This window comes from Schistocerca americana, chromosome 3 (assembly GCF_021461395.2).
Source record: "Schistocerca americana isolate TAMUIC-IGC-003095 chromosome 3, iqSchAmer2.1, whole genome shotgun sequence".
In the NCBI taxonomy this organism is placed as follows: domain Eukaryota; kingdom Metazoa; phylum Arthropoda; class Insecta; order Orthoptera; family Acrididae; genus Schistocerca; species Schistocerca americana.
The window spans coordinates 259,432,445-259,455,259 of record NC_060121.1 but is presented as its reverse complement, the minus strand read 5'-3'; the positions used below and the strand labels follow the sequence as shown (position 1 = coordinate 259,455,259).

The following is a 22,815-nucleotide window of genomic DNA, read 5'->3' as shown; positions in this document are numbered from 1 at the left end:
TAATGTAAAATTCTTTTTTTTTATTTTAATATACACATGACAGCAAATAAAGAGACCTGTTGGGTCAGCATGAATGACCCATCCCAAACAACCCATTCTTGAATACTTATGTTGTAATTTGTGTGTTTTGTGTGGGCTGCGCGCTGTGGCTATAAATAGCGTGTTTCCGGTAGCTGACGCACAATCGGCATCATGCCTCAGCGCAGGGTACATCGTGTCTTCCGATGGAGGCCTACTATTTATAAATCTATTTTGAATGTGGAGACTCAGTATTACATGAACGTCAGTTCGTCCGTTTTGATTGGTGTATTGAAATGACAGACTGTTTTTCGAGGAGGTCGTTTTGATTTTACTTTTTCAGTTCCAGTTGGACGATGTTGGATGACTGTTGCAATAATTCGCATTGATACTACTACTAAGTCTATAGCTCGTCCCATGTTTACGCTCCTTACACCAAGCGAGGCGTCGTTTGGCACTTACCGGCGTGATGCGTGGCTTGTGAGCAGCCTGTCACTGTACTTGCAGTGGATCCTGATGTAGTTTGTAATTCCTGTGTGAAGGTCTGGATAGATGTCTGCTTATTACACATTACGACCCTCTTCAACTGTCGCGTACAGACGTATGACACAAGTGACACCCAATCAGCTGACCACGTTCCAAGTCCGTGAGTTCCGCGAAGCGCCCCATTCTGCTCTCTCACAATGTCTAATGACTACTGAGGTCGCTGATACGGAGTACGTGGTAGTAGGTGGCAGCACAATGCACCTAGTATAAAAAACGTATATTTTTGGGGGTATCCGGATACTTTTGATCACATAGTGTATCTCACGATCTACGGTAAACAATGAGCACACGACAGACGTTTTGCAGCCGCGAAGAATGTGAAACACCACGTGCGATCTTGAGTTATGAGAGTCGCAATGCGGCATAATAGCAACATTTACGTGTTCTGGAACTCACATTGGCACTAGAGAGTCCTCTCCACACAATGCACTCCACGTGCGTGAAATGTCAGGGACGTTCTTTCGGCGACTTGACTACAGGCTCTAGCCTGAAGGCCCGCACCACACCACAAACATTTAAAATAATAACATTTCTTGCTTTAATACTGTGGTGCGGCCCTCTTGCACTATCCAGACACAGTAATTTTACCGATGGTCGAAAACTTGGCCAACCACCTTCTCCAGTGCAGACTACTGTAAGACGAGCAGGAAAAGAGTCAGCGAGGTTTTGGAAGGTACCTACAAAGATGTGGAGCAATGCCGACTCCACTGCAGTAGGCAGCTGAGCTAGGTTTCTCGAGTGAGAATCCGTGGCGTGAACAGCCATCGAGGTTGTTCCACAGATTCTCGGTTGGGTTTTAATCGGGGGACTTTGGTTGCCAGGGAAGTATAATAAACTCATCCTGGTGCGCTTCGAATGACACACGTACACTGCGAGCCCTTTTTATTGTTCATGAAAACCACACATTGCATGATGTACCATCATACAGCGAGACCTTCAGAGGTGGTGGTCCAGACTGCTGTATACACCGGTACCTCTAATACCCAGTAGCACGTCCTCTTCCAATGATGCATGCCTATATTCAGCGTGGCATATATCCACAAGTTCATCAAGGCACTGTTGGTCCAGAATGCCCCACTCCTCAACAGTGATTGAGAGCAAATCCCTCAGAGTGGTTGGTGGGTCACGTCGTCCATAAACAACCTTTTCGATCTGTTCGATAGGTTTCGTGTCTGGAGAACATGCTGGCCACTCTAGTCGAACGATGTCGTTATCCTGAAGGAAGTCATTCACAAGATGTGCACAATGGGGGCGCGAATTATCGTTCATGAAGACAAATGCCTCGTCAATATGATGCTGATTTCGTTGCACTATCGGTCGGACGACTGAATTCACGTATCGTGCAGCCGTTACGGCGCCTTCCATGACCACCAGCGGCGTACGTTGGCCGCACATAATGCCACCCCAAAACAGAAAGTAACCTCCACCTTGTTGCACTTGCTGGACAGTGTGGCCGGCCGCTGTGGCCGAGCGGTTCTAGGCGCTTCAGTCCTCAATCACGCGGCTGCTATGGTCGCAGGTTCTAATCCTGCCTCGGGTGTGGATGTGCGTCATGTCCTTAGGGTAGTTAGGTTTAAGTAGTTCTACTTCTAGGGGGCTCATGAACTCAAATGTTAAGTCCCATAAAGTTTGGAGCCATTTGAACCATTTTTGGATAGTGTGTCTAAATCCTTCAGCCTGACCGGATTGCCTCCAAACTCGTATCCGACAATTGTCTGGTTGGAAGCACATGCGACACTCATCGGTGAAGAGAACGTGATGCCAGTCCTGAGCGGTCCATTCGGAACGTTTTTGGGCCCACCTGTAACGCGCTGCATGGTGTCGTGGTTGCAATGATGGATCTCGCCATGGACGTCGGGAGTCAAGTTGGGCATCATGCAGCCTATTGCGCACGGTTTGAGTCGTAGCACGACGTCGTGTGGTTACACGAAAACTATTGATCAACATACATGTCCGAAAGAACAGACACCATATCCATATAAGTATATAGTTCTGGCAACAAAGGCCACGACCTTCTTCTTCTGTGGGGATGCACACATATTCCCCGAACTCTTACCGGACTTGGTAAGAACATCTTCCAAGAGTAATGAGTGTGTTGGGGTGAGACACTACGAATGTAGTGTGTGGACATACAAGGTGAGAACGTGGGTCTCGCGGGAGGCGTGCGCGAGATCACCTGTTCCCGATGACATATATATCAACGCCCGTTAGCAACTGAAGGTATTAATATGATTCTAATTTCATTATTCAAAGTGGTGGCATTACTATCAGGTTTTCTCCGAGCCATAATCCGTAGGTAGCGGTCATCCACTGCAGTAGTAGCCTGAGCGAGGCATGTCATCGACTGTCTCTCTGTATCTCCTCCATGTCCGAACAACATCGCTTTTGTTCACTTCGAGACGCCGTATTGAGAGCACTTCCTGCCACAAAGTAACAATGCGGACGCGATCGAACCGCGGTATTGAATGTCTAGGCATGGTTGAACTACATACAACACAAGCCCTGTACCACCTTCGTGGTGGAAGGACTGGAACTAATCGGCTTTTTTCCGTCTAATAGCCGCTGCTCATGCATGGTTGTTTATATCATTGGGCGGGTTTAGTGACATCTCTGAACAGTCAAAGGGACTGTCTGTGATTCAGTATCCACAGTCAACGTCTATCATGAGGAGTTCTGGGAACTGAGGTGATGCAAAACATTTTTTGATGTGTGTCTATGTACGTATCATATGATTTGCACCTGTTAGCGTGTCTTAGATTACTATCGCAGGTGTCATGCAAGCGCAGAAAAATGTCTGTCATACCATAATACTGCTCCCACCACCCTGCGTCCGTGGCACGATGTACGTTTCTAACCACCGTTCACCTCCAAGACGGAGTTTGTAGAGAGGACCGTCGACCTAGTGTAGCAAAAACGTGATTCATCCAAAGAGCCAGCAAGTTTCCATTTATCGACGGTCGAATCCTGATGGTCCCGTGCCCACTGAAATCGCAGATGACGTTGCCTTTGGGTCAACATATGAACACGTAGGTGTGGTCTGCTGCGGAGCTCTATGTTCAACAACGAACAATGAAAGGCGTGCTCCGAAACACTTGTGCGTGCACCAGCTCTTTCGACCGACATGCCACAGATCATCATCTTTTCTGCTTCACAGATAAGACAAGCCTCCAAACCTCACGTCCTGTGAAAATTCATGGACGTCCAACCATTTAGCGCTTGGTGGTTGTTTCACTGTACTTCCACTTCTTCCCACAGATGCTCACGACAGTAGCAGGTGAACATTCGACCAGCTTCGGTATATTCGATATACTCATTCACAGACTTTGCTTAATAATAATCTGCCCTTTGTCAAAGTCACTTATCTCAGAGGATTTCCCCATTTGTAGCCCATATCTTCGCTAGCGTGGTCGTCCGTGCGTGTCTGCTCCGCTTCCATACTTTTGCTACCGCGTCACGGTCCGCAACGCCAAGAGGCGGCATCCAACGTTGTGCTTGGCAGTGATCGTAATGTTTTGGCTTATCACCGTCTGAAAGTATCACTGATAAGAAATTCCAAATCCTTTGTGAACATCTGTATATTATATCAAGAATGAAGTGCTTTATAATATGTGAGATGTTCAATTAAAACAGGCACTTATATTCTAAAGACTTTATTTCAGAACTTTACAAACTCAAACTTTCGTTACCTGCAAAATACACTACTGGCCATTAAAATTGCTACACCATGAATATGACGGGCTACAGACGCGAAATTTAACCGCCAGGAAGCAGATGCTGTGATATGCAAATGATTAGCTTTTCAAAGCATTCACACAAGGTTGGCGCCGGTGGCGACACCTGAAATGTGCTGACATGAGGAAAGATTCCAACCGATTTCTCATACACAAACAGCAGTTGACCGGAGTTGCATGGTGAAACGTTGTTGTGATGCCTCGTGTAAGGAGGAAAAATGCGTACCATCACGTTTCCGACTTTCATAAAGGTCGGATTGTAGCCTATCGCGATTGCGGTTTATCGTATCGCGACATTGTTGCTCGCGTTGGTCGAGATCCAATGACTGTTAGCAGAATATGGAATCGGTGGGTTCAGGAGGGTAATACGGAACGCCGTGCTGGATCCCAACGGCCTCGTATCACTACCAGTCGAGATGACAGGCATCTTATCCGCATGGCTGTAACGGATCAGTGCAGCCACGTCTCGATCCCTGAGTCAACAGATGCAAGACAACAACCAACTACACGAACAGCTGGACGACGTGTGCAGCAGCATGGACTATCAGCTCGGAGGCCATGGATGCGGTTACCCTTGACGCTGCATCACAGACAGGAGCAACTGCGATGGTGTACTCAACGACGAACCTGGGTACACGAATGGCAAAACGTCATTTTTTCAGATGAATCCAGGTTCTTTTTACAACATCGTGATGGTCACTTCCGTGTTTGGCGACATCGCGGTGGACGCACGTTGGAAGCCTTTATTCGTCATCGCCATACTGGCGTATCACCCTGCGTGATGGTATGGGGTGCCATTGGTTACGCGTCTCGGTCACCTCTTGTTCTCATTGACGGCAGTTTGAACAGTGGATGTTACCCTTCATTCGATCCCTGCGAAACCCTACATTTCAGCAGGATAATGCACGACCGCATGTAGCAGGTCCTGTACGGGCCTTTCTGGATACAGAAAATGTTCGACTGCTGCCCTGGCCAGCACATTCTCAAGATCTCTCACCAACTGAAAACGTGTTGTCAATGGTGGCCGAGCAAGTGGCTCGTCACAATACGCCAGTCACTACTCTTGATGAACTGTGGTATCGTGTTGAAGCTCCATGGGCAGCTGTACCTGTACACCCCATCCAAGCTCTGTTTGACTCAATGCCCAGGCGTATCAATGCCATTATTATGGCCGGAGGTGGTTGTTCTGGGTACTGATTTCTCAGGATCTATGCACCCAAATTGCGTGAAAATGTAATCACATATCAGTTCTAGTATAATATATTTGTCCAATGAATACCCGTTTATCATCTGCATTTCTTCTTGGTGTAGCAATTTTAATGGCCCGTACAATGTGATGCACTTGTCTCATACCCATCGCTACTCTTGGAAGATGTCGTGAAGGCCATTCTTTCTCATGCATTTTAAAGTCACCTCTACAGCTTTCATTGCTGGGTTTTTATAGCAAATCAGGATCTTTTATAGTACTTCTGGACAGTTGGTTGGAGGAAAAAATCTAAATGTGCCACGTCTGGGCGCTGGGTGCATATTCGAGGAATGTCATTTCTGGTCAAAACCTTCATCACTGTTTGGGCACTGTGAACCATCGTGCCTTTAAGTTTAAGGGTGGCTTCAATATATATGTAGCGCCACCCTATATATTTTATTCATATTTTGATGGTCTGATAGTACTCCTCCGGTCTATTGAACGGGTAACTGAGATGTTCCCTTTATAATTCGTATTACTTCTTGCAAAATGCGTATGTAATTCCATATATTGACTTCGGTGAAGTTGGGAACTGAATTAGCTCTTCACTTCGGTTTGTGAGAAGCTGAATTTTTCCGTATATTCAGCAAGGCAACCTAGCAGAGAGAGACGGTGGAGAGATGCAAGTATTCGAGTTTCGCTGCGGCCATAAACGTCTAACTTTAAGTAGTCTTCAGGGCTGATGTAGCTCCCACACTCACTGTGTCTCCTGACTTGTGGGTGGACATGTTAAAGCTACGGGACTTAACGTGCCGGATGGTTAGAAACCACTCGTGCAAAGCCGCGATGCCCATGTGGAGAACGGTCTTACTCTCCTTTACTTACATAAAGTAGCGTTTGGAAGTTTTCCGTGAGACCTGCAAGACACAGCATTTCAGCGGCTACTCTGGGACGTGGCAAGATGGTTAGGTTCTGCCCGTGCCCCCGCCCACAAAATAAACAAAATGTCTCCCTCCTGTTGGAGCTCTGTCAAATCTTGAAATTTCATTGGAGTGGTGGTCGCAAAACATGGCTAGAGACTAGACGACCCCCGGAATCATTACCGTCACTGGTGAGTGACTTGGAACTTTTGTAAAACTTGTTAGAGAAATTAGAATTTAAGACAAGTTACACCCCGCCTCCTACATCCACGAACGAGGATCTTGCTGACATCCTTACGTCCCGCACAAGCCTAGATGGGCGCAGTACGCTATTAACTGCCGCTCGCAGCCGGCGCGCATGCAACCGCATACTGGCAGTTTATTTGGTGTCATTCGGCCAGTAGTGATTCTCCTTGGAATAGTTCAAGGGGCATGGTATCGTTAACTTTGCGGAGTTAGTCGTTTTGGTAACTGATGAGCGCATTTTGATTTGCAGGATCAGCTTTGCATCTGTGGAAAATGTTTGTTCTTCAGAATTCACTTTTCGTTAGTACTTTCTGATATGCTCTTCGCTTGATCAGAGGCGATATTCATTACGTCGTGGTGTGCGGTTAGGATTGCGGTATTTTACAAATCGTGGGTAGGACTACAACGAAACCAATTACTTATGATTAGCGTAACATGAGGTTTCATTTAATCGCTGCCTCTGCCAGCTAAATATAGTTATCCTGTTAAAGAAATCTCCACCTGAGAACGTGTACCAATGTTGTCTGTCAAGCAGTGTAATTTGGACAAAATTTTTTCACAACAATGATCTCACACAATTCAGCGAACTATTATTCAAGGTGGCAACATTTTTCCTTAAACAAATTGAACTATTTTTTTACACACAATACCACACGCGCACAAAACTAATGTATTCTTTCCTGTCAAAAAATATTTCCTAATAGTTGTTACGGAATAATCAGGGTTCTTACATCAGCAGGTGCCAACGGCCTTGCCGCAGTGGTAACACCGGTTCCCGTCAGATCACCGAAGTTAAGCGCTGTCGGGCTAGGCTAGCACTTGGATGGGTGACCATCTGGTCTGCCGAGCACTGTTGGCAAGCGGGGGGCACTCAGCCTTCGTGAGGCAATCTGAGGAGCTACTTGATTGAAAAGTAGCGGCTCCGGTCTCTGAAACTGACATACGCCCGGGAGTGCGGCGTGCTGACCACATGCCCCTCCATATCCGCATCCAGTGACGCCTGTGGGTTGAGGATGACACGGCGGCAGGTCGGTACTTTTGGGCGTTCATGCCCTGTTCGGGAGGAGTTTTATACAATAGCAGAGAACAATTTCACCACGTGAGATACTGTTTGCACCATATTTAAAGATTATTCGTAATCTAAGTCGAATTTATGATTTTTGAGTGGATTCTGGGCTACCAGTACACAATTATTATCGTGAAAATTGACCATCAAGATTCTTGTCTCCTTAGTAGTTTGATTTAAAACTGTCGCTGCAATATTTCACTAAGATGGCGGCCTACGTAAGACAGTCACTTATCAATTCTGGTTCAGGCGTTGTTTCGCTCTCAATAAGTAATATGTATATTAAATATTTCTGTACCTTAACTATGTCCATTGACATTTAAAAGTATTTCTCCATGTTAATCACTCATTATTCAGAACTTTACCAATAATCCGCGCTGTAGATCAATGGCGCTAATGGCTGCGCTCCATTGTAGCTGAACAGAAAACTTAACATTTATATAGGACGAGAGTCATATTAAAATAAAAGTTCAAACACACGTATTGATTTCAATGACTAAAAAAACTCTATTTTTCAAATAGTACTTTAGCAACATAATAGTTTTTTACCGACCTCAGTGCTACAAGATATCAATCGCGTCCGATTATTACAACAGATCGAACAAGTAAAAAAAGTATTCTAGAAGAATCATAGATAACAGAAGATGAAGATTTCCGTTATCTTTTTCCATGAGTATTGTCTGAGATACAATTTTCCCAGAAAATTATATTATGACACTGGTGATAATTAATTATTATTATTTTAGTATCGATGAAATCAGTTTTATTAATATCACGAGAATGTTCCCTCAAATTGCACACACAATGCTGCTGTGAATATTGTTTTGAATAAAATACAGTCGTGTATATTACAACGTGATCCTAGAACTAGTACCAAGATCGGAACTGAACAGAGCTGTTCTCTGCCTGTGCATTCATTGCTATCTTGTTGAAGGTTTTCCCACTTGAACGCTCGTTAAGTGAAATAAATAGCATATTTTATAAGCGCGCATTTTCATGTAATGGTTAGATGCCTCCCATAATTGAAATGTGCTGTCGTGTGGTGGTTAACCTGTGTTTTTCATCCATAACTATTAACTTTTACATGTGGACATACTCCTGTTAAATTCAGGCTTAATAAGACGTTATCCGTTGCGAGAGTGTTTCATTATCTTTTAAAAGTACTTCGCATGATTACATAGGGACTTCAATCTGTTTTCCTATGACGGCGACTTTAATTTTGCATCTCTTCTTCTCTAATGACCTCGGTGTCGACGGGACGTGAAACCCAATCTTCCTTCCTTCCTTCTTTAATTTTGCATCTCAGGGGTATGCACACTACAACCACAATCACAACAACTCACACAAAGACATGATGACGATTGCCTTATGCGCTGACTTCTCCACTACGCACTTTTATGGGGTGTTCGGTCATGTCGTATCTCCTCTGCCAAGCTTCTTTTCATTTCTGGTTCATAAGAATATATCCATGTTTCATCTTCAGTAATATTCTTTTCCCACCATACATCACCTTCGTTACACTGTTTACAACAGCAGCACATATCGACAAGTTTCATCTCTTGTTCTGAACTAAGAACTCACGGCATCCAGCGTGTGCATACTCTAGACGTGTACAGGTATTTGTTCAAATGGATCTCCAGAATGCGTGCAAAACGTTTGTTAGTGATCCATGGATCAATCCGAGTAATGGTAACCCTGTATTGTCAGTTGTTTCTATCAAAACGGTAACAGGTCTTCTCTTCCTTGCACTTCACAACTTTCCCAGTCATCTTGAAAAGTGTTGTGCCAACGAATCCAGGCTTGACGGAACATATCAGTAACCGATTTCAGTTCCTCATAGGTCAAAGAATCAGTTTTCTTAAGGAAAAAATAGTTATCGCGGGAACGCTGTTCAGGAAAGACAGAACGTGCTGAATTTTTAGAAGCGCCAGAGAGAGCGGGTATCTGCGGAGGCTAGTACACTGTTTTCTCAGACGGCGACTGATCGCTCCCCTAATCACTGCATGCAAAACAGAAACTTTACTGCCAGGCTTTATTGAAAATACCTCGTATAATTTTTATCTAAGACAACCTGACTGCAGCTGTCTGATACCGTGCTCACCATGACGTACAGCTTACAACGAGTGTGCAACTTGTGATGCTCATTTTTCATTCACCACCGCTACATCTGTATTTCCCTGTGGTGTATTGTACAGATACACATACATTATCTGATGGAAAGAATACACATGTCCTAGCAGTGGACATAAGTACATGGTGTGTCCACCCCTTGCCTTAATGACTGCTTGAATTATACAGAGTGAGTCACTGACTATTGCCACCAAGAATAGCTCCGAAAGTATGAGAGAAGCTGAAACGTTTGTGGGACAAAAGTTGCATGGGCCATAATATGACGTTGGTTTTTTGTTGCTAAGTGGGGTCGCTTCAAAGATATGAAGGTTAATTTTTTTTTTTAATGGGATTCTATAGTTCGGTACTTATCTTCTATAAGCGGCTATCGAAACGAATGTAATGATGTGCAACAGTTAGGTCTTTGAAGGTCATCGAAGGTCACAATGGTGGCATGAACATCCATTTACAGAAGGTGTTAGAAGTGATGACCATTGGTTCAAATGGTTCAAATGGCTCTGAGCACTATGGGACTTAACATCTGAGGTCATCAGTCCCCTAGAACTTAGAACTACTTAAACCTAACTAACCTAAGGACATCACACACATCCATGCCCGAGACAGGATTCGAACCCGCGACCGTAGCGGTCACGTGGTTCCAGACTGAAGCGCCTAGAACCGCTCGGCCACACCGGCCGGCCGGACCATTGGTATCAATGCAGTGCTGCAATCTTCTTATCATGGACTGAGTGGTATTCCTTAACACATCGGCACTTATCAAAGCACATGCTCTGACAATTCTCTCTCGCATATCTTCAGGTGTAGTTGGAACGTCTTTTACGAATCCCCACAAGAAAAACTCCAGATGCTTAAAGTCTGGCGAACGAGCCAGCCACGACACATCTCCTCCGCGTCCAATTGAAAGATTTGGGAATTGTCTCTGCAACTCATTTCTAGCCATCAGCGAAAAATGTGCCGGATACCCACGTGTTGATACCACATTCTGTTCCTTGTTCCTAAAGCTATTTCTTCCAATAACAGCCTAATGTTTCTTACAGGAATTCCTACCATTAAGATTTCCTTCGATGAAATAGGGACCTATAATTCTATCCTCCAGAAGCCGACACCATACATTCACCGACCACGGATTTTGGTGTGCAGTTTGCCGCAGCCAACATGGATTTTCAGTTGCCCAATAATGCATGTTACGCAAATTAACATTTCCATGGTTCGTGAATGTAGCCTTGTCAATAAATAAAAACAAATTAGTAAATGTGCCATCACTCTAAATCTGAAGTTGAGCCCATCGGCAGAATTCAACGTGACGCATACAATCCGTACCCGTTCATTCTTGGTGGAGACTGATATGGTAACGATGATATTTATGGCTATGCAGAACATGAAGAACACTACTCTGGCTCATGCCAGATTCCCTTGCGGTTTGACGCAAACTAACACAAGGATCTCGAACCGCAGTGGAAAGAATACCAATTTCCGTTTCCTCGTTAGTAAATTACCTTTGCCGGATATGTTTCCGATGCGTTAAGGATCCAGTTGTTCTCAATTCATCATACAGATATTTAAATGTACGACGTGTAGGGGGAGTACGTTGAGGATAACTTTAAGCATATAAGTCTCTAGCTCTCACTGAATTTTGTTGGTATTCTCTGTAAATGAGAAGCATATCGATTTGTTCTTCGAAGGAATACATCATTCACATTCGCTTGATTCAACGATACTAGTCTTCCCGTTCCTATTAGTGTTGTATTGCGAAACCGTCGAATGGTGTTTACATGTCAATGCAACGTTGGATGGATATGCCGTATTCGGCGAATATTTACTATCTGCACCATATACGAAAGAGAATTGTCACAGCATGTGCTTCGATAAGTGCCGATGTGATAAGGAATACCACCAATCCATGATAAGAAGATTGCAGCATTGCATTGATACCAATGGTAATCACTTCGAACACCTTCTGTAAATAGACGTTCGTGCCACCTTTGTGACCTTCGTTGGCCTTCAAACACCTCACTGTTTGTCACACATCATTGGATTCTTCTCGATAGCCGCTCTCAGAAAATAGGTACCAAACTATAGTGAAAACATTAAATTTTTAATAACTAATCTAAATTTCATGCCATTATCCTGTAAGTTGGTAAGTGTGCTACAAACAGCGTGCAGAATGGCCTGTAGGTGGCAGCATAGTGCAGATACACACTTACCGTCGCAGTATCAGTATAAAGACGGCCACTCCACTTGCGGCTTGCACCAGCGAAGAACAGCGTTTTGTTATTCAGTTTTTGCGTCGTGAAGGTGTGAAACCTATTGAAATTCATCAACAAATGAAGGTTAAGTACAGTGATGCATCTTTGTCACAGTAGCAAGTCTACGAATGGAGTAGGAAGTTCGTAAATGGTGTGACTTCAGTGGAACAAGCTCCTAGCCCAGGTCAGGCACAACGAGTTGTGACTCCACAGAACATTACAGCAGTTGAAGCCATAGTGAAGGAAAACCACCAAATGACACTGAATGACATTGCAGCATGTTTACAGATTAGTCATGGGTCAGCACACCACATTGTGCATGATGTGCTCCAGTTTCACAAAGTGTCTGTAAGATGGATGCTACGGCAACTGACTCCTGAAATGTGAGAACGACGTGTTGATGCTAGTGAAGAACTTCTTCGGAGCTTTCAACGAGAAGGTGATGGGTTCCTTGCAAGAATCGTTACTGGAGACGAAACCTGGATTCACTTCCACCAACCGGAAACGAAGAGAGCGAGCAGTGAATGGCGCCATTCCTCATCATCAAAACCAATGAAGTTTCGAACAGAACCATCAGCAGGGAAGGTTATGCTGTCTCTCTTTTGGCACGAAAAAGGCGTCATTTTGGAGCATTAAATGCCTAGAGGGACCACTGTCACCAGTGCATCATACACAGATCTCCTAAAAAATCATCTGTGGCCTACAATCAAATCTAAGTGACGTGGATTGCTGTCAGCAGGTGTCCTTTTGCAACATGACAATGCAAGGCCCCACACTTCCCGTAGAACAGTTGCAACAATCACAGACCTGCATTTTGAGTGTCTCCCTCATCCACCATACTCACCAGACCTTGCTCCAAGTGATTTCCATATGTTTGGACCACTCAGAGTCGCAATGGGAGGAAATAAGTTCCGTTCTGATGAAGAGGTACGCCACGCGGTGCATCAGTGGTTGCGCGGACTACCAAAAGAATTTTTTTTCTAAAGGAATTTATGCACTTTGTAAGTTCTGGAGGACTTCCATTGAGCGTGGGGGAGATTATTTTGAAAAGCGATACAGCTTTGTGCCACTTCTGCACAATAAATAATATTTAAAATATATTTAAGGTTTTCATTTGACTCACCCTCGTACTTACGGAGTTATCCTAGGTGGCAATAGTTAGTGACTCATACTGTATAAGAGACACTGTCAATGAGGTTTCTGAATGTCTGTGGAGGAATGGCAACCCATTTCCTTACAAGAGCGAAAACCAGACTAGACAGTGATGTTGGACGCCAGTGTCTGTAGCGAGTCGACATCCTAACTGATCCAAAAGGTCTTCCATTGGGTTCATGACAGGACTCTGGGCGGGCCAATCAGTTTTAGGAAAGTCATTGTCTACAAGTCAATGCCTAACAGATACTTCTTTATGAAAGGATGACTTGTCACGATAATGCAATCATTGCCTTCTACCTCTTCATCTACTTACTTATTACACAAAGCTGTAAAATGTGTCTGTGTCCTTCCGCACATAGCATTTTTTTAAACGCAAGAACGGGACCACACCCAAACGATACGTCCCATACCGTAACACTCTCTCCTCCGTTCTTTACTGTTCTCACTACACATGACGACGACTACCGTTCTCCAGGCATTAGCCAGACTAGAACAATTCCATCGGATAGCCACAGGGTATAGCGTGATTCATCACTCTGAATCACTCGTTTTCAGTCATATAATCTCCAGTGGCATCTCTTTTAACACCACACCAAATCTCGTTTAGTATTTACTACAACCATCCGTGGCTTACAAGAAACTATTCGACCATTGGCCCCATTATTTCTATCTCCCTACTCACATTCATTGGACTCATTGGACTGGTGTTAGCCCAATGAAACTTTCGAGTGGCCCCTTCAACTGATATCATGCGACGTTTGTGCAATCACCTCCCTCAACGCTTGACGAGCCCTGTCTGTCTGTATGTGAGACCTACCTGGTCTCGGTTCAGCAGGGCTTGTTCCTTCGTGTTTCTACTTCACCATCATATCCCCAACAGTCGACATGATCAGTTTTAGGAGGGTTGCAATGTCCCTGGTACATACACTACTGGCCATTAAAATTGCTACACCAAGAAGAAATGCAGATGATAAACGGGTATTCATTGGACAAATATATTATACTAGAACTGACATGTGATTACATTTTCACGCAATTTGGCTGTATAGATCCTGAGAAATCAGTAGCCGGAACCACCACCTCTGGTCGTAATTACGGCCTTGATACGCCTGGGCATTGAGTCAAACAGAGCTTGGATGGCGTGTACAGATACAGCTGCCCATGCGGCTTCAACACGATACCACAGTTCATCAAGAGTAGTGACTGGCGTATTGTGATGAGCCAGTTGCTCGGCCACCATTCACCAGAATTTTCAATTGGTGAGAGATCTGGAGAATGTGCTGGCCAGGGCAGCAGTCGAACATTTTCTGTATCCAGAAAGACCCGTACAGGCCCTGCAACATGCGATCGTGCATTATCCTGCTGAAATGTTGGGTTTCGCAGGGGTCGAATGAAGGGTAGAGCCACGTCTCGTAACACATCTGAAATATAACGTCCACTGTTCAAAGTGCCGTCAATGCGAACAAGTGGTGACGTGTAATCAATGGCATCCCATACCATCATGCCGGGTGATACGCCAGTATGGCGATGACGAATAAATGCTTCCAATGTGCGTTCACCGCGATGTCACCAAACACGTATGCGACCATCAGGATGCTTTAAACAGAACCTGGATTCATCCGAAAATATGACGTTTTGCCATTCGTACACGCAGGTTCGTCATTGAGTACAACATCGCAGGCGCTGCTGTCTGTGATGCAGAGTCAAGGGTAAGTGCAGCCATGGGGCTGATAGTCTATGCTGCTGCAAACGTCGTCGAACTGTTCGTGCAGATGGGTGTTGTCTTGCAAACGTCCCCATCTGTTGACTCAGGGATCGAGACGTGGCTGGACGATCCGTTACAACCATGCGGATAAGATGTCTGTCATCTCGACTGCTAATGATACGAGGGCATTGGGATCCAGCACGGCGTTCCGTATTACCCTCCTGAACCCACCGATTCCATATTCTGCTAACAGTCATTGTATCTCGGCCAACGCGAGCAGCAATGTCGCGATACGATAAACCGCAATCGCGATAGGCTACAGTCCAACTTTTATCAAAGTCGGAAACGTAATGGTACGCATTTCTCCTCCTTACACGAGGCATCACAACAACGTTTCACCAGGCACCGCCGGTCAACTGCTGTTTGTGTATGAGAAATCGGTTGGAAACGTTCCTCATGTCGCCACCGCCGCCAACCTTGTGTGAATGCTCTGAAAAGCTAATCATTTGCATATCACAGAATCTTCCTCCTGCCGGTTAAATTTCGCGTCTGTAGCACGTCATCTTCGTGGTGTAGCAATTTTAATGGCCAGTGGTGTAGTTACGTCTTCTCGACTTGCACGGTTTTTCCAGCCTGTGGTGAACACTTAGACAAGTGGTCGGGTTCTTTTCAGGTCCAGAAGAACATTGCAACCTGAGGGAGATCCTGTGCATTGGGAGCCACGAGGACTACCTGTCGGTGCTGCGCAGCAGCACGGGCGTGCGCAATGCGCTGTTCTGCCCCTGCACGACCAGCTGCGAGGACCAGATCATCACCAGCACGTACGGCTCGCTGACGTAGTGAGTAGCCCTTGCTCTTTAACACTTGCGCCCACTTTGTATGTAGCCGGTCGTTGTACACGTCGCAGCGCTTACGAGTCACAGAATATCGTTTTGCATTGAAGTCATAAGTTTAATTTGATCCGTCCTGTCTACACGCCCCTAGAGAAATAGAGGGATAAGGTCAGACATGGCTCGTTGACTCGAGATGTCTCAATAGGAAAAGTATTAGTGCTGTGGAACAATATACTGCGTGTTTCCGTGATGAAGGTACAAACTTTCAGTGTGATGGAGGAGGGTAAATGGATCAATCTGAGTCAAGGGACCATGCTTCCGAAACGACCGAGACGAAAGTTATAAGCGAAAATCGTTCCCATAACTCTGACAGTGGACCTCTTCTACTGCAAGCTCTTTGCTCTCCACATTTTGGGAGAAGGTAGTATGCACTAAAAGTGAAAAAAATATCCAGTAAATATGGGCTCTAAAATGCCAGGACTGTGCAACCTTTTGGCATACCTGGGCCACGCTGAGGGAAGACGGGTATTTTTGAGATGCGCATGAATACAATAATAGCTGGAAGAGGGGGGGGGGGCGGTGGGAGATACACATTTTTTTTCTTTTCTTGGTCATCAGTCTACTGACTGGTTTGATGCGGCCTGCCACGAATTCCTTTCCTGTGCTAACCTCTTCATCTCAGAGTAGCACTTGCAACCTACATCCTCAATTATTTGCTTGACGTATTCCAATCTCTGTCTTCCTCTACAGTTTTTGCCCTCTACAGCTCCCTCTAGTACCATGGAACTCATTCCTTCAAGTCTTAGCACAAGTCCTATCATCTTGTCCCTTCTCCTTATCAGTGTTTTCCACATATTGCTTTCCTCTCCGATTCTGCGTAGAACCTCCTCATTCCTTACCTTATCAGTCCACCTAATTTTCAACATTCGTCTATAGCACCACATCTCAAATGCTTCGATTCTCTTCTGTTCCGGTTTTCCCACAGTCCATGTTTCACTACCATACAATCCTGTACTCCAGACGTACATCCTCAGAAATTTCTTCCTCAAATTAAGGCCGGTATTTGATATTAGTAGACTTCTCTTGGCCAGAAATGCCTTTTTTGTCATAGCGAGTCTGCTTTTGATGTCCTCCTTGCTCCGTCCGTCATTGGTTATTTTACTGCCTAGGTAGCAGAATTCCTTAACTTCATTGACTTCGTGACCATCAATACTGATGTTAAGTTTCTCGCTGTTCTCATTTCTACTACTTCTCATTACCTTCATCTTTCTCCGATTTACTCTCAAACCATCCTGTGTACTCATTAGACTGTTCATTCCGTTCAGCAGATCATTTAATTCTTCTTCACTTTCATTCAGGATAGCAATGTCATCAGCGAATCGTATCATTGATATCCTTTCACCTTGTATTTTAATTCCACTCCTGAACCTTTCTTTTATTTCCATCATTGCTTCCTCGATGTACAGATTGAAGAGTAGGGGCGAAAGGCTACAGCTTTGTCGTACAACCTTCTTAATACGAGCATTTCCTTCTTGATCGTCGACTCTTATTATTCCCTCTTGGTTGTTGTACATATTGTATATGACCCGTCTCTCCCTATAGCTTACCCCTACTTTTTTCAGAATCTCGAACAGCTTGCACCATTTTATATTGTCGAACGCTTTTTCCAGGTCGACAAATCCTATGATTTTTCTTTAGCCTTGCTTCCATTATTAGCCGTAACGTCAGAACTGCCTCTCTCGTCCCTTTACTTTTCCTAAAGCCAAACTGATCGGCACCTAGCGCATTCTCAATTTTCTTTTCCATTCTTCTGTATATTATTCTTGTAAGCAGCTTCGATGCGTGAGCTGTTAAGCTGATTGTGCGATAATTCTCGCACTTGTCAGCTCTTGCCGTCTTCGGAATTGTGTGGATGATGCTTTTCCGAAAGTCAGATGGTCTATCGCCAGACTCATATATTCTACACACCAACGTGAATAGTCGTTTTGTTGACACTTCCCCCAATGATTTTAGAAATTCTGATGGAATGTTATCTATACCTTCTGCCTTATTTGACCGTAAGTCCTCCAAAGCTCTTTTAAATTCCGATTCTAATACTGGATCCCCTATCTCTTCTAAATCGACTCCTAATTCTTCTTCTATCACATCAGATAAATCTTCACCCTCATAGAGGCTTTCAGTGTATTCTTTCCACCTATCTGCTCTCTCCTCTGCATTTAACAGTGGAATTCCCGTTGCACTCTTAATGTTACCACCGTTGCTTTTTTTAATGTCACCAAAGGTTGTTTTGACTTTCCTGTATGCTGAGTCTGTCCTTCCAACAATCATATCTTTTTCGATGTCTTCACATTTTTCCTGCAGCCATTTCGTCTTAGCTTCCCTGCACTTCCTATTTATTTCATTCCTCAGCAACTTGTATTTCTGTATTCCTGATTTTCCCGGAACATATTTGTACTTCCTCCTTTCATCAATCAACTGAAGTATTTCTTCTGTTACCCATGGTTTCTTCGTAACTACCTTCTTTGTACCTATGTTTTCCTTCCCAACTTCTGTGATGGCCCTTTTTAGAGATCTCCATTCCTCTTCAACTGTACTGCCTACTGCGCTATTCCTTATTGCTGTATCTATAGCGTTAGAGAACTTCGAACGTATCTCGTCATTCCTTAGTACTTCCGTATCCCACTTCTTTGCGTATTGATTCTTCCTGACTAATGTCTTGAACTTCAGCCTCCTCTTCATCACTACTATATTGTGATCTGAGTCTATATCTGCTCCTGGGTACGCCTTACAATCCAGTATCTAATTTCGGAATCTCTGTCTGACCATGATGTAATCTAATTGAAATCTTCCCGTATCTCCCGGCGTTTTCCAGGTATACCCCCTCCTCTTGTGATTCTTGAACGGGGTATTCTCTATTACTAGCTGAAACTTGTTACAGAACTCAATTAGTCTTTCTCCTCTTTCATTCCTTGTCCCAAGCCCATATTCTCCTGTAACCTTTTCTTCTACTCCTTCCCCTAAAACTGCATTCCAGTCGCCCATGACTATTAGATTTTCATCCCCCTTAACATACTGCATTACCCTTTCAATATCCTCATACACTTTCTCTGTCTGTTCATCTTCAGCTTGCGACGTCGGCATGTGTACCTGAACTATCGTTGTCGGTGTTGGTCTGCTGTCGATTCTGATTAGAACAAGCCGGCCACTGAACTGTTCACAGTAACACACCCTCTGCCCTACCTCCCTATTCATAACGAATCCTACACCTGTTATACCATTTTCTGCTGCTGTTGATATTACCCAATACTCATCTGACCAGAAATCCTTGTCTTCCTTCCACTGACCCCTACTATGTCTAGATTGAGCCTTTGCATTTCCCTTTTCAGATTTTCTAGTTTCCCTACCACGTTCAAGCTTCTGACATTCCACGCCCCGACTCATAGAACGTTACCCTTTCGTTGATTATTCAATCTTTTTCTCATGGTAACCACCCCCTTGGCAGTCCCCTCTCGGAGATCCGAATGGGGGACTATTCCGGAATCTTTTGCCAATGGAGAGATCATCATGACACTTCTCCAATTACAGGCCCCATGTCCTGTGGATACACGTTACGTGTCTTTAATGCAGTGGTTTCCATTGCCTTCTACATCCTCATGTCGTTGATCATTGCTGATTCTTCCGCCTTTAGGGGCAATTTCCCACCCCTAGGACAAGAGAGTGCCCTGAACCTCTATCCGCTCCTCCGTCCTCTTTGACAAGGCCGTTGGCAGAATGAGGCTGACTTCTTATGCCGGAAGTCTTCGGCCGCCAATGCTGATTATTTAACAAAATTCAGGCGGTGGCGTGTATCGAACCTGGGACTGAAGATGTTTTGATTATGAATCAAAGACGCTACCCCTAGACCACGGGTCTGCTCGAGAGATACATATAGTTAACACATATAGTCGGAGTTGACGAGCCCAGGCGAGGTGTAAAGCTTTGTGTCGAGTGGGCCTTCGGCTCTGAAGCCCCGTATCGATGATATTTCGCTAAATGGTTCGCACACTGATACTTGTTGATGGACCAGCATTTAAATCTGCAGCAATTTGCGGAAGAGTTGTACTTCCGTCACGTTGAGCGATTCTCTTCAGTCGTCGTTGGTCCTGTTCTTGCAGGATCTTTTCCCGGCCGCAGAGATGTCGGAAATTTTATCTTTCACCGGATTCCTGACATTCACGCTACTCTCGTAAGGGCAAATATCCCCTTCATCGTTATCTCGGAGATGCTGTGTCCCATCGCTCGCGCTCCGGCTATAACACCATGTTCAGACTCACTTAAATCTTGATAACTTGCCATTGTAACCGATGAAACAACTGCTCCAGACACATGTTGTCTTATACAGGCGTTGTCGACTGCAGTGCGTATTTTGCCTGTTTACTATATCTCTGTATTTGAATATACCCATGCCTATACCAACTGTTTGGCGCTTCAGTGTAGCTCTTAAGGTACGCACTTTAGAGCCCATGTTTACTGGAGGTTTTGTCGTGTTTTGGTCCACACTACCTCCTCCATAAATATAGAAAGCAAAGAGCTTTCAGTAGAAGAGGTTCCTCTCAAAGGTATCAGAACGATTTTCGTTTAAAAATTTAGATTCGGTCGTTTCGTGACCAGAGTTTCTTACCTCAAATAGACAGATTTACCCTTCTCCATCATCCCTGAAAGTTTGCAACATCATCACGGAATCACCCTCTATGGCCTGGAGATTCGAGTTCGACCTATATGGAAACGAATTTGTAAGAAAACGCATGGATATGACAGCAGTTACCAACATATTAGAAGTAACACCCTTTAGATGGTATTCGCACGTCACCAGAATTGAAAAAACTCTATGGGAACAGCAGCCCTCTATTACGACCCAGAAGTAAGTAGATAGAGTCGCTTCCCAGGAAGCGATGGCTAGCCAAGCTCGGCGCATTCACGTAGCATGTCTCAACTCGAAGATGCTCTCGATAGAAAATTCACGTGTCAACAATACTATTTTATAAACCTACTTACGGCAACGCCTCTTCGTAGTTCTTTAGAGGGCTATCGTTTCGCCTACAGCCGTTTCCACTTCGCAGTTGAAAGCCGTCAAAAGCGCTGCCAGATGTCAGGGAGTTCGTTGACTCGACTGCAAGAGCATCTTCGTAGTAAAAACTAAGTGTCTTAAACCTTGATCCATGATGAGGCACTTTTTCACGCATCACATTGTTTTTAACGTCATACAATGACGTAAATTTGTAGGCTCACTCAAAGGCATTTCTGATACGCTCTGCAAAACGTGTTGCGAATGCAGTTAGCAGAAAAGAAGTAATACATTTAAATACAATGCTTATTGCGGCCGATTTTCATGCCTCTCATTGTTTATGATATCATATCTCCTGCACTACGGTAGATAGGTGCTTCTTACCCTCCATGGCGTTTGTTGCCTGACAGTAAGGGATCTTTGTACCAAGTTTGGTTCAAATCGGTCTAGTGGTTTAGGAGGACGTATGGAACACACACAGTACATTTACTCAGTAATGAAATTTTTTCTCAACAACATGGACCAGTTTAAAATCAACAGCGACATTTATGATTACAATACCAGAAAAAAGAAAGACCTACACTATCCTTTACTTAACCTATCTTTGGCACAGAAAGGGGTAAAATATGCTGCTATAAAACTTTTTGATAAATTACCAGACATCAGTAATAGTTTCAAAAACAAATTGAAATCATACCTCCTTGATAACTCCTTCTATACCATAGATGAATTCTTGAATATGAGTAAATAAATTTGGAGATATAATATATGCATTTTGTGCCATTTAAGGGAATGGAATAGATAATAGAAATATTTAGGTATAAGGCTACAATGCAAAGAAACCTTGTTACCTGTGCGCATTTGACACGTTCCTCATCATAACGGTTTTTCCGTGCTATTGATCAATAGAACGCGTAACTAACTAACTAACTTAAACGATTATTAGGAGGATGTTATGGTGCGGACGCACGACAGCATGGTCTTTCTGCCTGTGCGGAAATGTTACGGGTCAATTGCTTGATGTCAAGGAATGTTATCACAAGTGTACTGTAGTGTTGCTCCTTTTATGTTACGGTTTACGATGGTATTCTTTTTCAAAGAATTTTGACTTCTCTCAACTCATAACTAATTTAATCTGAAGATGACCATTAAATGTGAAAGAAACTAGTTATCAAGAGTGACTATTTTCGACTGAGATTTTTATAACAAATATTTTAAAAATCTGAACAGTTGTGCAATCTCTCATTAGAATATGTCATCCATTATTACATTACGAAGTTCAATGTTGAGTGGAATATACACTTTGGTAGCAGTTGCCTGAACAGGTGTTCTCAGAGGAACAGAATTGGAGTGGGAGAGGGCATTCACAAGTATCCGTCTTTTCGTTGGAGGTTGTATCCCCTGAATACAGGGGCGTAGGATTTCTTAAAATGTGTATCCTGTAGACACAAACAGGAGGGTCTCCTCTGTGCCAACAGTTTCATATCCTCCACAAGCGTTGTGAACCCGTTCATGTTCTTTGGAGCACAGGAACCATTTATCAGTGCGGTTTATGTCTTTCTTTTCTCTTCTGCCTTTAGGAGAACCCACTTGAGAATGAAGAGAACTGAAACGAAATGAGGGTTCATTTAAACAGACCTCCAAATGCATAGTCGAGTCGTCGTCTTTTGAGTGTTTTTGTGTCTTATAGTCCGCTTTCTTCGATTTCGCCTTCTTAATGGTAAGCTTATACTGGGTGGTTATAACTGAAGTGCAGCTATTCACGGAGGTCCGATGTGGGCTGTAATTATCATATGGTAGCGAGACTGGGTAGATATGCTAATGCGTTAATGCGGAACCGATTTACTCTGGGAAAATCGTTAGTTCCAACTGCAGCTAGCAAGTCCGAATCTGGCACTGTCCACTGTTTGTATGGCGATATGACATCCACACTTCACTTGACAAGGCAAAGTGCGAATATACAAAATGGCTTTCGAGAATAGAGACCGT

At 44.1% G+C, this 22,815-nt stretch overlaps 1 protein-coding gene and 1 pseudogene across 1 annotated transcript in view; both read left to right on the top strand.

Moving 5' to 3' along the window:
- LOC124606007 (sodium channel protein Nach-like) overlaps window positions 1-22,815 on the top strand; it is a 209,455-nt gene that overhangs the window by 138,845 nt on the left and 47,795 nt on the right. The window contains exon 7 of the mRNA XM_047137970.1: window positions 15,623-15,788. Within this exon, the coding sequence (XP_046993926.1) occupies window positions 15,623-15,788 (166 nt within the window). The remainder of the gene's footprint in view (window positions 1-15,622; window positions 15,789-22,815) is intronic.
- On the top strand, window positions 7,389-7,506 carry LOC124607809 (annotated as a pseudogene).